This window comes from Acomys minous (genome assembly GCF_964271855.1).
Source record: "Acomys minous genome assembly, chromosome: 2".
Lineage (NCBI taxonomy): Eukaryota > Metazoa > Chordata > Mammalia > Rodentia > Muridae > Acomys > Acomys minous.
Window position 1 is genome coordinate 76,245,361 of NC_140484.1, and position 14,247 is coordinate 76,259,607.

General features: G+C 47.5%; 1 protein-coding gene across 1 annotated transcript in view; it reads right to left on the reverse strand.

Annotated features, from left to right (window-relative positions):
* Positions 1-8,104: 8,104 nt before the first annotated feature.
* CACNG3 (calcium voltage-gated channel auxiliary subunit gamma 3) overlaps positions 8,105-14,247 on the reverse strand; it is a 103,514-nt gene continuing 97,371 nt past the window's right edge. The window contains exon 4 of the mRNA XM_084767172.1: positions 8,105-9,183. Within this exon, the coding sequence (XP_084623298.1) occupies positions 8,672-9,183 (512 nt within the window). The 3' untranslated portion in view covers positions 8,105-8,671. The remainder of the gene's footprint in view (positions 9,184-14,247) is intronic.

Genomic DNA, 14,247 nt, shown 5'->3' on the forward strand with positions numbered 1-14,247 from the left:
ACTATGTCCAGCCAGATCATTGTCTGAAGATTGATTTGGGGGTGTTGGGGACATAGCTTATTGGTAGCCCACTTGCTAAGAACATACAAGGCCATGGTTTTGATCCTTAGTACTGCTCTTGGGTTCTTCTTTATTTTGAGAGAAGCAACCAACATGCAATGATTACTCCCCAGGAGCTGCTTGTTTGAGCTTGGTGGCTTGGCCTCTCCATCGTTATTGTGATGCCTTTGATCCTAACATTGTCTAAACTCCTTGACCCTAACATTGTCTAAACCCCTTGACCCTATCACTTGATTCTAGTTCCTACGTCTCCCTCTCCGTCTTTGCCCTTTGAGGCCTGATCTGGCTTTGAGGCTATGTTCTGACCAGCTGCCACTCCTGTCTGCCTTCCCAGCATCTCCTAGACAGGCTCAGCTGCCCTACAACCATTGGGTGTTCCTTTGGGTCTAGAAGCTTGCAGAAATACCTGTTCTGGTCAGTGTTCATTCAGTCATCAGCAGCAGAGGCACACTCTGGCATGCTGATGGAGAGGGGGACTGTGGAGGAATACAGAAAGAGTGCCCAGGGCTCTGAGAACAGGTTGTTAGTCGGGCCTTGAGGAAATAAGGCAGCAAAGTTTTAGATAACAAGGCTATGGTGATGGCTCTGATTTACTCTGCAGAGCTCAAAGTGCACTCTCTCCCTCCCTCCCTCCCTCCCTCCTTCCCTCCCTCCCTCCTTCCCTCCCTCTCTCCTTCTCTTCCTTTCAGTGTTTGAGCCCCATCAGGCATTAGGCAAGGAAGATATAACAGGAAAGAAGACATCCAAGAATGCTGCTTGTATGGGAAACTAATAAAGATATGTAAATTAAAGATATACAAACAAATTTAGCTATCAAGGGAACATGTAAAGAATCATGGGCCATCTAACTTAGCTTGGTAACAAATTCCTCTCTGAGGATGTGAAGGGGGAACTAAACCTAACAGATGACAAGGGGACAGGTGTTTAGAGATGGAGAGATTGCAAGTTGAGGCAACATCAACTGCAAAGGCAGGAAATTGACTTAGCTTGACCAAGGACTGCAGTAGGGAGATGGCAAGACTGGGATGTAAGTTGCAATATGCACATCACATGGCATATAGGGGAGTAGGTCAGTAGACCCACTGGAATGCGAAATCCATCTGAACACAGGAAAAGGTGGGTTTTCTTTAAGCATAATTTGAAGCTTTGTAGGTTGTTGTAGCTGTCGTATGCTGTTCGTACGAGCCGTCTCCTGCGAAGTCTCGTGTGTTTAAGGTTTGTTCCCCCAACTGGAGAGGCAACTGGATTCTAAGGACTCTGGACGCATAATCAATCCCTTGAGAGGCTCACAATCCAGTATTAGAGGTGTTGGGAGGTAGGATGTGAAGCCTAGCTGGAGGAGCAGGTCACAGGGGCCATGCCCTGGAAAGATGTGCTTTGTGGCTAGCACCTTCCTATGTCTCCTCCCTGCTTCCTGGATGCCAGGATGTGGACAGCTCTGCTCCGCTGTGCTCCTGTCACCACAGTATTCTACAGTACCTTGGACCTGAGGCAATGGAGCCAGACACCTTGGACAGAGACCTCAGAAACCACAAGCCCAGAGAAATCACTCCTCCCCTAAGTTGCTGTCCTTAGTGTCTACTTACAGGGATGAAAGGCTGATTAACACTGCTGTTCTATTTACCACATGGTTCTCGATCATTCTACCTTGCCCTTGGCCCCTGGTTAATGCTCTCCTCTCAGACTCTCTCAGATCCTTCCTGTTCCCTATAGCCAATTAGCAGTGGCCTTCTGGGTGTTTAGTTAATGTTCCCAGTGAAGACCGTTTGATCTGTCCAGCTTCTCTTTTGTATCGAAGCCACACATCACAGGCCACTGGCCATCCAGCGAATGGCTTATCAGGGCTTTGGTCAGGCACAGTCCTCTGACCCAACAGCTCTGCCTGGGAGCAGAGTCATGTTCAGAACACAGTGATGTCTACTCGCTGTGACAAAGACGTCTAAGAACTAAGCCCAAAGGAGAAGGAAACAGAGGCGACTAGAGAAAGTAGTATTTCCCTGGGACCATCGCTTACCAAACATCTGAAAGCAGAAAATATGTGTTGGAATTTCTGATATGGCTTGAATCAAAGTGTGTGCGCGCCAGCCCATGTATTTACGTGTGTGAAGCCAGCAGTGCATGCCTTCTCTCACTTTCTACCATATATTTTTAAAAAGTAAAATGGTGTGTGTGTGTGCTCGCGCATGCTTGTGCTAGTGTGCATATGCTCATGATGAGAGGGGATGCAGGGTTGGGGGTTTTGAGTGATGGGTGCCATGGCACATGTGTGGAGGTCAGAGGACAATCTGCAGGAGTTGACGCTCTCCGTTTATCATGTGGGTTCTTGGGAGACAGACTCAGGACATTCACCTTGGAGCAAGCACCATTACCCACTCAGTGAGCTTGGCAGCCCTCTGTACTTGGCTTTCTTTCTTTTTTTTCTTTTGTGTTTTTTTTTTTTTGAGACAGGGTTTCTCTGTATAGCCTTGGCTGTTCTAGACTTGCTTTGAAGACCAGGATGGCCTCGAACTCACAGCGATCCACCTGCCTCCGCCTCCCTAGTGCTGGGATTAAAGGCTTGTTTTTTTAAGGCAAGGTCTCTAACTGGACCTGGAGCTTGCTGTTTCAGTTAGACTGGTTGGTCGTTGGTCAACAAGCCTACAGGATTTGCCTGCCTGTCCCCATAGCATTTCAGACATTTGTCACCATGCTTGGCAATTGTGTAGGTGCTGGGCATCTCAACTCAGGTCTCCATACTTATTCAGGAAGCACTTCACCCGCTGCACCTGATCAAAACTCCCAGATGACCTCTGATGAAATGAGCGGACCCAAGGTGAAAGTTCCCACCCCTTAAACTCCTCTTTATTCTTAGTTAAATAACTAACTTTTGGTGGGACCCCAGTATTGCTTTCTTTTCTGGACCACCCCCTAACATGGGAGACCCTGTTTATATACCTCAGCACTTTGTTTGGTATGTGTTCCTTTTATGGGAAAGGGAACCATTTTAAACAGTGTAGACTGCTGTGCTCCCTGAACACCGTCTCCCTCACCAGAAGGAGAGAGATGTAAGGACGAAGGTCACAGCTCTTTACATCATGGCTGCTGATATGATCTAAGCCCTGTAGAAGCTGGGCCCAGAGATGACTGAGGAGAGCATCCCTTACCAACTTCTGAAATCAGAAAGTATGTGCTGGAGTTTTTGATGTATCTTGGATTAGAATGTGTGTTTGTGGTAGGAGGTGGGCGCTTGCTGAGGGCTGGCTGGTGAGTGGTAAAGACACCTGCTGCTGTTAAGATGACCCAACCCCCGTCCCTGGAACCCACACGGTGGGAGGAGCAACGTGACTCCTGCAAGTTGTCCCCTCCTTTCCACGTACATGCCGTAGCACAGCCCTCCACTGCAAATTAAAATAAATAAAAATAAATATATTAAATGATAAGTGCTTGCTGCATGAAGGGATGCTTGTCAAGAAGTGGAGACTATGGCTTGGGGCTCCCTGCAGTACAGGCTTCACAGAAAGCGTGGGGCTTGATCTTGGTTTGAAGGGAGGGGTTTGGGGAAAGAAAAGCAAACACATTCTAAGTAGGGATAAGATTTATTCATAAGGCAAAGAACTGAGAATCAGTATGATGTAGCCAGGGTACCGTGACACAGTAGCCTGGCTGCAGCTGGGGTGACACAGTAGCCTGGCTGGGGCTGGGGTGACACAGTAGCCTGGCTGGGGCTGGGGTGACACAGTAGCCTGGCTGCAGCTGGGGTGACACAGTAGCCTGGCTGGGGCTGGGGTGACACAGTAGCCTGGCTGGCTGGAGCTGGGGTGCAATCCAAAAGCATGTGGAGAGGAAGACCCAAGAGGAAAAATGTAAATTTGAGAACAATATAAAGTAACCATAGTTTACTTTTTTGTTATTTTTTGAAACAGGGTCTTGTTATGTGGCACAAGACTGTTTCATTCTTAACCTCCTGATTTCACCTTCCCCATGCTGAGACTGGAGGTGCGTGCCACCATGCTTGGATAATGACTTATATGGGTGGTACCATACTTCAGTTTCTTTTCCAAATGATTTATGACTATGAACATAATCCTAAAAAAATCCCATCAAGTCCCATTTTTACTTTATTGATTGATCGGTTGGTTAACTGGTGGTAGTGATGGGGATCCAACTCAGGACCCTGTGGGTTCAAATGAAGGCAGATACAGCTGCATAGTGTAGAGCGTGGTACTGGGGCATGCCAGCTTTCCCTCAAGAAAACACCAAAGATCTGTTCCCGAGGTAGCGGGGAGACTGCGCACTGAAATGGGTGTGAAGCCCAGGCGCTCTGGTTTGGAAGTTGGGAGAAGAAAGCTGCTGGGAAAGGAGTTCAGCTTAGTAGAGGAGTTGGAGTGCCCCATCATGGAGCAACCAACCAGGAAATCTCTGTGATGGATGTTGCATAGGCTTTGTGGTCAGGCAGGCATGGGTCACGCTTCTGGGTTGCTATGTATTTTTGAGTTTCAGTTCTATCCAGTGGTTTAAATAATAACTGCCTCAAAGGTTAGGACTCAACGGCACAAAATAAATGACGTTTGTAACATGGTGCTTGATATAGAGGGTAGAGGACCTGTGCAAGGGAAGGGCATGTGTGTGTGCACGTGTGTGTGCCTGCACATGTGTGGGAGTGTTCATGCACATTTGTGTGCGTACACGTGGCAGCCAGAGAACAGCTTCTGATTATGACGAGTGGCGATGAGTCATCCACCTTGTATTTTTGAGATAGCGTTTCTCATTGGCCTGGGGCTGGCCAGTTTGGCTAGGCTGGCTGGCTACTGAACATCAGGAACCCTCCTGCCTTCTGGGCTTGTTGGTGAGGGCCACTGCACCTAGAGCTTTTACCTGGGTTCTACAGATTGAAGTCCAGTGAACAGCAAGTGCTTTACTGACTGAGCCTTCTCGTCAGCCCCTCTCATGGGGATTTTGATGATGAGGATTGACCAGAATCCTGACTACAGCCTGGGGGTGCTCTTAGGGTACACTTCATGCTAGTCAGCTGAGCAGTCTTCAGTAAAGGTCTTCTGAGGCCTCTGGTGCTGAACCTTTGCTAGGAACAGCCTGGATGTCAGCCTGGGTCCTTCCAGGAGCAAGGGGCCTATCTCTCTCCTCTCCATCTCTCTGGTCTTTGCATAATGGCTTTATATTGATGTTCTGGGCCAGCACCCAGCTCGTGGACCACTGGTCCAGATTCTCCGATCTTGATTAGTTCCTGGCTCCTAGGGTAACCTGGAGCTGCGGCTTCCTCCTCACAGTGTCTGTCACCTACCTGCTAGCTCACTAGATCCTTTCAACCCCAGGGGTGTCTGCAGCCCACGCATAGAGGGAGATGGTCCTCTGTCACAGCATTGCATCACCAAGTGAGACTGGTTCCTCCTTCTCTTTCTTGATCCTTAAGCCAAGAGAAGAGGCAGCTTCCCGAGCTAGACTGTCTTTACCACTCCCAACGCTCGGTGACATGCTTTTGATAAAGGGTGGCTGCATGGCCAGCAACAGCGAGAAGACATCACCACCATTTATTATTATTATTATTATTATTATTATTATTATTATTATTATTATTATTAATTTTCCAGTTGCCATTTGCTTATTTGAATTAATTCCACTTTCCTCTTTCTTGTAAATGAACTATATACAACCACTTTACTCTTTCTAATAGATAAAGTGTATAGAGTTGCCTTCCAAAATCTGTTTATGGAAAGAAAAACTGAGTTTATTTAAAGAAAAAGCAGGTATGTAATTGTGTTGTGGGCCTAGGAACCATCTTATTAATCTAGAGCTGGGGTTGGTTGAGGCTTGAGAAATGCTGGTAAAGAAGGGAATCCTAACCCATGTCGGAAGGCTTGGATACAAAGGAGACTCTGCTTGTTAGCATCTAAGATGCCTCCCACACCTTGAGTCTCTATTTCCTCAGCTACTCAAATGGAGAAAGCGATTTCTAGAACATGAGGGTGCTTTGATGATTAAAAAGACAATTGAAGATGCATGTCAGCTGCCTACAACAGCTGCTAAGCATTAAGTAAAAGGAATGTTTCCAGTGTGCACTATTTTGAACACTTATTTATTTACTGGGGGTGCAGATGGGGGTGCATACGCATGTGGAAGCCAGAACTCAGCTTGCATCAGTTGTGCTTGCCTTTACCAAGTAGGTGCTGGAATCAAACTCGGGGTGCCAGGCTTGGTGGCAAGTGCTTTTACCTGCTAAGCCAGCTCCCCATCCCATCCCACCCACAGCGTTCACTTTATAGAGAACTTCAGAGTCGGGTCCTGAGTGGTTGAGACTTTCATCACACCACAGGAATGGATCTTGGCAAGTCACTTACCCTCTCTTGCTTTAGTTGGCTCATTGGTCCATAATGATATTAGCAACATCGTCTTTATGGGGCTCCTGGGAGGACCAGCTTCTTTCTTTTTAAACAAGTATATGACCCTGGATGACTGGGCTGCCAAGAAGGAGCACTTAGAACAGTGACCCTGCCTCCCACTGGGGCTGAATCCTAGGTATGTAAGTTCCGTGGATACCTGCCAAAACACCCCACGACACCACCGTTGGAGAGGGGGCATACCACTCATGCTTTTAAAAATTAAACAGTCATTCAGCCGTCTCCTCTTAAAGGCCCCAGAGCCCGCATAAGAACACTCTTCCCTCCCTTCATATAGAGTCACTTCCACTGGCTTTTACAGTGTTTTCTACGGACAGTATATTATATCATGGCCCCTTCAAATTTATACGGTGAAACCTTAAATCCCGGGGTGATGGTTCATGAAAGTTAATAAGGTTGTGAGTATGCCCTCCCACCCACCCCAGAAGGTCATTAGTAGATTATAAGAATAAAAGAATTATTTCCCCTCCCACTATATGAGAACACAGCAGGAAGTCAGCTGTCTACAAGCCAAGAAGAGGGCTCTTGCCTGGAGACATGTGCACAGGCACCTTGACCTTGAGTGTCTCAGCCTCTGGAGCAGGGGTTGACCTTGAGTGTCTCAGCCTCTGGAGCAGGGGTTGACCTTGAGTGTCTCAGCCTCTGGAGCAGGGGTTCTCAGCCTTCCTAGTGCTGCGACCCTTTAATACAAGTCCTCAGGTTGTGGTGACCCCCAGCCATAAAATTAGTTTTCTGCTACTTCCTAACTAATTTCACTACTGCTATGAATCATAATGTAAATATATTATGTGCAGGATATCTGATATGTGACCCCAGTGAAAGGGTTGTTTGATCCCCCCAAAAAGGTCATGACCCACAGGTTGAGAACTGCTGCCCTAGAGCTTTGAGAAATAAAGTCAGCTATTTAAGCTACCTAGATTAAGGTATTTTGTTATGGCAAGTGCTGGTCACTAATACAACTCTCACCCTACCTAGAATCCATGTATAATGTAAAGTAATCTATTCATCTATCTGTCTATCTATCTATCTATCTATCTATCTATCTATCATCTATCTATTATATATCTACTTGCCTATCTGATTCCTGCACTGGGGATTTTGATAGAGTCCTCACCTAGCCCACACAATTCTCAGCACCATATAAAAACTAGATCTGGTGCAGTATGCCTGTAGTATTGGTACTTAGGAGGAGGAGAAAGGAAGACTGGGAAGATCAAAATCATTCTCAGCCACACAGCAAGTTTGAGGCCACTTAAGCAACATGAGACCCTGTCTCAAAACTACACAAAAATACATGCACAATTCTTTATAAATTACTAATCATTATAATACAGACTTATTTAAGCCTCACATTTCTACTTCAGATGAGGAGACTGAGGTCTGAAGATTGACAGCTTTGAATGTCAGAGTTAGAACTTGGGGAGGGGGGCGGCAAGCGTCCACCAAACTCCCTGAGAAGCCTCCAGGGGTTCAAGTGGCACGAAAGGCTGCAGAGAAGATCTCACTGGTCTCACGTGAAAGGCGGAAATCATTCCTGATAGCTAGAGAGAAGAGTGGTTTCTAAGAGAAACACGAGCCAGGCTGGTGGTGGGAGAGCACATTTGTGTAGGAAGTACTCAGAAAGCAAAGCCAAACGCCTCCAGCGGCACTGGTTACAAGGCAAAGACCTTTAATAACACGAGTGCTTATTACATTAGCTGCTTCGGGGCACTGACATCCTTGATTTCTGGTCATGTTTTTCTAACACTTAAAGGTGAATGCCTCTCCCGGGGCCACCTGTGTGGTGGGTTTCCCCGAGAGTTTGTGTGGGTGGACAATGGGAACAGCTGTGCATACAACTGATGGGGATTCGGAAATTCCCCCGCTGCTACGACTGCACCTTCGACTTTTAGTCAGTCCTTTCCCGAGGAGGGAAGAAATGCCATGGTCCTTCCAGCAAAGAAGGAAAAAAAGAAAAAAAAAAAAAAAAAGGAAAACACTTGGTACAGATACACAGAGAGGGGGGTAACACTGAGGGACGAGCGAGAAAAGTTGGGGGAGGTGTTTGGGTTAAAGGTCTGGGGGATGAGGGACCGATGTAGAGGGGGCTGAGTCCATTTGGTTTCGTTCTTTGTAAGAAGTAATACCATCACGAGGACCATGCCATGCAACCTTAGAGACATCTGTGTACACTTCCCCCAAGGCTGTGCTGGGCGGCGGGGCAGAGGTCAGAGGTCAGCTCAGACAGGCGTGGTGCGTCTGTTGGCCGGATTGTTATGCAGCGACTCCTTGAACTCTTTGGGCGTGGAGTTGTGGAACTGTAGAAACCCATGGTCCCGGTCAGAGTTGAGAAGGGTCCCCATGGTGAGCTTAGAGGGGTCCCGGGAGAGGGTGAACATGGAGATGTCAGTGGAAGGGATGGTGTGGAAGCCTTTGCTGATGGGAGACAGGTCTCGAGATCTAGGCTCAGTGGAGCGAGAACTGGACCGTCTTCGGAATCTATACCTGTAGGGTGGCAGGCGGGCAAACGTAGACTTCTTCAGGAGCTCCGAATGGGACCTGGCACGCAACTGCTGATGCTTCTCGATGTAGATGTGCACGGCGACCACGCCCACAATTTCCGCGATGATGAAAGAGAAGGCTCCAAAATAAAAGGACCAGCCGTAGGAGTAGCTCTTTTTAGAGTCCCTCTGCCCCGGGTCTCCAGCATTGGCTGATATATAAACTATGATGCCGATGATGTTGCTCAGCCCTGAGAGAAAGGGGGTGGAGGGAGAAGAAAACATGCATTCTGTAAACCATCAGAGGCAACGGCCATTTTTAGTGTTGGGATACTGACAGAACATGTGGAGGCAACAGGGAGAGGAGGCAATGGGTTTTGGCCAGGAAATCCCACAGCCGAGCTCTTCCTGCGAGGCTTGTCTGTTGGGAAATGAACTCTGGTGCTCAGTCCTGGGCAGGACACCATCAGCTAAAGAAGACAGCGTCTACTCTCAGCAAGTCTTATAGAACCCAGACTGCATTCGTTTCCCCCTTGAAATAACCCGTTCTGCCACCACTTAATCTTGACACCAACTCACAAGGATGGTGACATGAACAAGATGTGGGTCCCTGACCTTGACTTTCTCCCTAGCAGTTGGAGAGACTGACATGTAAATGTAACTAGAGCACAATACAATAAGGACCCTATCAGTGATGCCCATGAGATGACTCAGGAGCAAAGGAGAGAGAGAGAGGGAGACAGAGGGAGAGAGAGAGGGAGAGAAACAGACAGACAGATAGACACACACACACACACACAGAGACAGAGAGAGACACACACACAGAGACAGAGAGAGACACACACACACAGAGATAGAGATAGAGACAGAGAGAGACAGAGAGGCACACACACACACAGGCAGAGACAGAGAGAGGCACACACACACACACACACACACACATACACACACGGAGAGAAAGAGAGAGAGACACAGAGAGGGAGAGACAGAGAGAGAAAAGAGAGAGAGACACACAGAGAGAGACAGGCATACACAGAGAGAGAGAGAGAGAGAGACAGAGAGAGAGAGAGAGAGAGAGAGAGAGAGAGAGAGAGAGAGAGAGAGAGAGAGAGAGAGAAATCTTGCTTAGGAGTCCAGGTGGTTTTTGAGCTGGATCCAGACAACTGACAGGAGAGGTGAGGCTGTGTGTGAGCTATGAAGTGTGGGAGAAGGGACAGAGGATGACTCTCGAGGGTACAGCTTCGATGCTGGTGGCATTGTTCGATGCTGGTGGCATTGTAAGCAGCAAACAGGGCCAGCTAGGGAGTAGAGTAGGGCATGTCCAGATGCATGGAGTTGGAAATGGTGACAAGAGAGCAGAGGACACACACAGGGTGCAGCTGTGGTCGGGAGGTGAATAAACCCCTGGAAGAAGGATAATCACTTGTTTCTCTTTGTTTTGGAGGGCAGCGGGGACTGCCTGGTGCTGTGAATGGAACCCAGAGCTTTGAATGTACTAGGCCAGTGTTCTACCACTGAGCTACACCCATGACCTCCAAGTCTTCTGTTTTCTGCACAGAATAAGACATACTTTACGTCAGCTGTTGTGGCGCACCAGCAATTAACCTTGAAGATTCACTCCCACAACTTGATCATCAACTTGATTATCAGCCTGAATTTTAGTGATGCCATCTAATAGGCTGGCGGCGGGTGGGGTGGGGTGGAGGACCCAGTCACAGGGCACATGCAAACTCCACTCGAGTTAGTGTGTCCGTTGCCATGGTCCCTGGGCAGCAGACAACAGCTTCTTCAGCCTTTCAACATGGACTCAACATCAGATCTTAAGGACCAGGACTGTAGAGGCGTCTAGCTCCTTGGGCTGAGCAACCCAGGGACTTTTTGCTTTTCTACCATGCAAACACAGACAGTTGCTGGATTACTTACCTCTCTGTTGTGTAAGCTAACCGAATGCTGGCTATGTTTCAATAGAGAGCCTTGGCTTATTAATGCACCTATCTTCCTCAGGTGTTAACAGGCTACACTGGGAACAGCCAGTTGCTCACTGCTTAGAAGAGTTGACTCCCTAGGCAACGGTGATTGGGGCAGGGCTTGGGGTCCATTCATCTCCTGTTGACTGATTCACAATACTTCATTATGTCAGGGGCTCAGGCTTGCTGCCAACAATGATTGAGGGGACTGGTGTACCAGCTGGCATCTCCTTGCCTCCAAGTTCTCAGTACCTGTCCAGTGGCACTATATGGAGTCTGTGCCTCTTGGCAGGCTCAGCACCAGCTACTGAGTACCCTTTCCAGGTGCCTTCCTGTTGGGCCCCGTCCTCCAGTCCTCAAATGCCCTGCACTTCTCAAGATATCCCCAAAGCTGTGCAACTGCAGGGTTATCTTAAAGTCCTGCCTAGAGGCTGCAGAAACAGCTTGCGGCTCTTTCAAGGACTGTCTGGTGGCTGATAACTGCCTGTAACCCCCGCTCTACGGGATTACACATCCTCTTCTGGCCTCTGCAGGCACCCACTCCCTAATACACATAAATAAAAATAAAATAAACCTTAAAATATAAAACAAAGCTTTGCCAAGCAGAGTTGCTTCGGTGCCACCATTCTGACTGGCTGGTGCACATGTGTGAGGTCTTACAAATATTTTGCATATGACTCTGGTCATACTACATGTAGGATTTGCTCCTAGCAGGGAAGGGACATGTTCTGCCACTACACCATGTTCTGTTCTGGCCTTTCCTGGCACAGGCTTTCCTCAGGTAGGCTGCTCATTTGAGATACCTCTAATATGGGAGATGACAGATCAGGAGATGATAGATCTGGCTCTGTCATGCTGCAATGACCGCCCCCCCACCCTCCACCCAGGATAAAAAAACGGCTTCTCTTCCCCAAGTGTCAATTTGCCTGGATGATTAGTGGAAGACACATTCTTTTATATTAAAATGAACATGGATATAATAAGAAGGAGAAAGCAGAATTCACATGAATTTTTCAGTTAAATGGGAAACTGACTTCAAAGACATTTCAGCTCTCTGATGCTTCTACTGATGCCCTGGGTGCCCAGGGCCATGTTCTCGCTCTCTCCTCTGACAGCAGAGAAATGTAGGTAACAACGTTTAGAAAGTTCCAGAAAATAGGGCTTTTCTGGAGGTGGGGGGAACGGTAGGAAAGTTCACAGAGATGCTCAAATGTCAAACTGGATTGAAGAGGCAGGAAGCCAAGCAAGCTATCAGTCATTCACAGGGCACTTATTATGGGCTGGGCAATGGATGGCATCTTTAGTGATTTGGTTTATTTATTTTATGATGCTGGTGCTGGTACCCAGGGCTTCAAGCATGCTAGGCAAGCGCAGTGCCGCTTCGCTACAAGCTCCTAGCTCTGCAGTCTTTCCTTCAGCGAATGACCACATATTCCCTTTTATAGACAGGGAAGCAACGTGAGTTAGTAAGTTTCCATGTCAGCATAAGCTAGGAAATTAACAAAGCAGAATTTGAGCCCAAGACTCTTAGCCACAGTAGTTTGAGATTTCAGTAAAGAGGATCTCAGGGACACTTTATCATCCCTACTGCTCCAGATTCTAGCCCAGAGCTTGACCCAAGGCAAGAACACAGGATGTGTTTATTGAACAAACGAATGAATGAATGATTTGATGTATGCATTAAGCACACAAAACATGTAACACTCACTTTGTGTTGAGCCACACCAGGTCGTAGCCACGGATCTAGGCTCAGTTATGTGTACCAACTCATCTAATCCTTTAAACAACCTCCAGAGTCAGGATCATCATGACCCAGACCGTTTTAGGTGGGGAAACTGAGGCACAGAGCAGTTTAGTGACTTGTCTGCTGCTGTACAATGAGGACACAGTGGAGGGAAGACTAACACTGGGAGGCCTGGCTTCAGAGCTCATGCATTCGGACCTTGTTATCAAGCCCAGGACACAGTCAGTGCTCAATAAAAGGTTGTACCGATTGCCCAAACCCTTAGTACATAAAGGGCCTTGAGCAGCGTGAGGTCTTCCAATATTGTCATTTTATAGGGGGAAATTTAAGGCTCTTGGGGCTCCAGAGGGAGAGTAACAAGGTTATTCTCCAGAGGGGTCTTAGCCTAACAAGTATCCCCTCAGGGCTCTCATGGTCCCCTGCATCTAACCTACCTGTCATCCTTCACAATACTCCCATGCAAAGAAAGTAGCTGGTGACACTCTCCCTTAACAATCCCCCAGGGGGACAAAATAATGATCTTATCTCATTCTTTGTGAACTGTCACATCAGCACGGCACTGCTGCGGATTCTCTAGGTTGGTCAGCCAGAGTAAGGACAGGACTCCCAGTGGGAGGAACAGTCCCCAAAGCCTGTTAAGCCAGTTAGCCCCTGTCACCACAGAGTGTGGTCAGAAGCCACAGTTACCTCTATATGACCTCATCTCCCCAAGGTAAGGGCACAGTGTACTTTGTGGTCTGTAACTGGAATGGCTCTATGAGGGTCTGAGTGGGATGCTGTCTCTTACTCACTCTGCAGAAGGGGTAATAGTGGGGGAAAGAGCCAGTGCAAGGTCTGGTAGGGGACCAGGATGCTGGGCTCCATGCTTGGCAAAATCTTGTTGCTGCTTTTCCAATAGTAGAAAATAGCATCATGATTTGCATGCCTAGTGTCCTTTTCATGGGCTTTGTGAAGTGGGAACCATTGCTCTTTGCCATGGTGGAGGTGAGAAAACAAAGATACTAGGAGGTTGGTGATCGCTCCCAAGGCCAAAAAGGTGGATCCAGAACTCAGATTTCAAAATGTCACTTATCTGCAGATAATGTTAGTCTGGAAATAGTGCAAGGAAACTATAGAAGGAAGCAACTAATATGCTTTAAACGACCTTGTTATAGTTTATTATGATTCTTCTATTTTATTGTTTATTAAGCTCTTACTATATCTAATGTATAAGTTATACTTTCATATGTATGTTTTTACAGAGTCAGTACAGTGTGTATAGAATTGGTACTATTTTTTGGTTTTAGGATCCACTAGGATTCTTAGAAAGTACCCCTTGTGGGGAAGAGAGGACCAACAAACAGCAAAGTTTGAAGTTCACCACCGAAGCCGTCTTCCTCCACCCCTGCTATGATGGTTAATAATAATTCCCAACTTGACTGAATCTAGAATCTTCTAGGAGGAAAGCCTGAGCATGTCTGGAAGGGACTTCCCAGGCTGTATTGATTAAGGTAGAAGACCCGCCCCAAGTGTGGATGACCTCACCTCACGGTCTGGGGGCTTGGATTGAGTATCAGCTCATTTCTCTCTGCGTCCTGACTGTGGTCACGATGTGACCAGCTGCC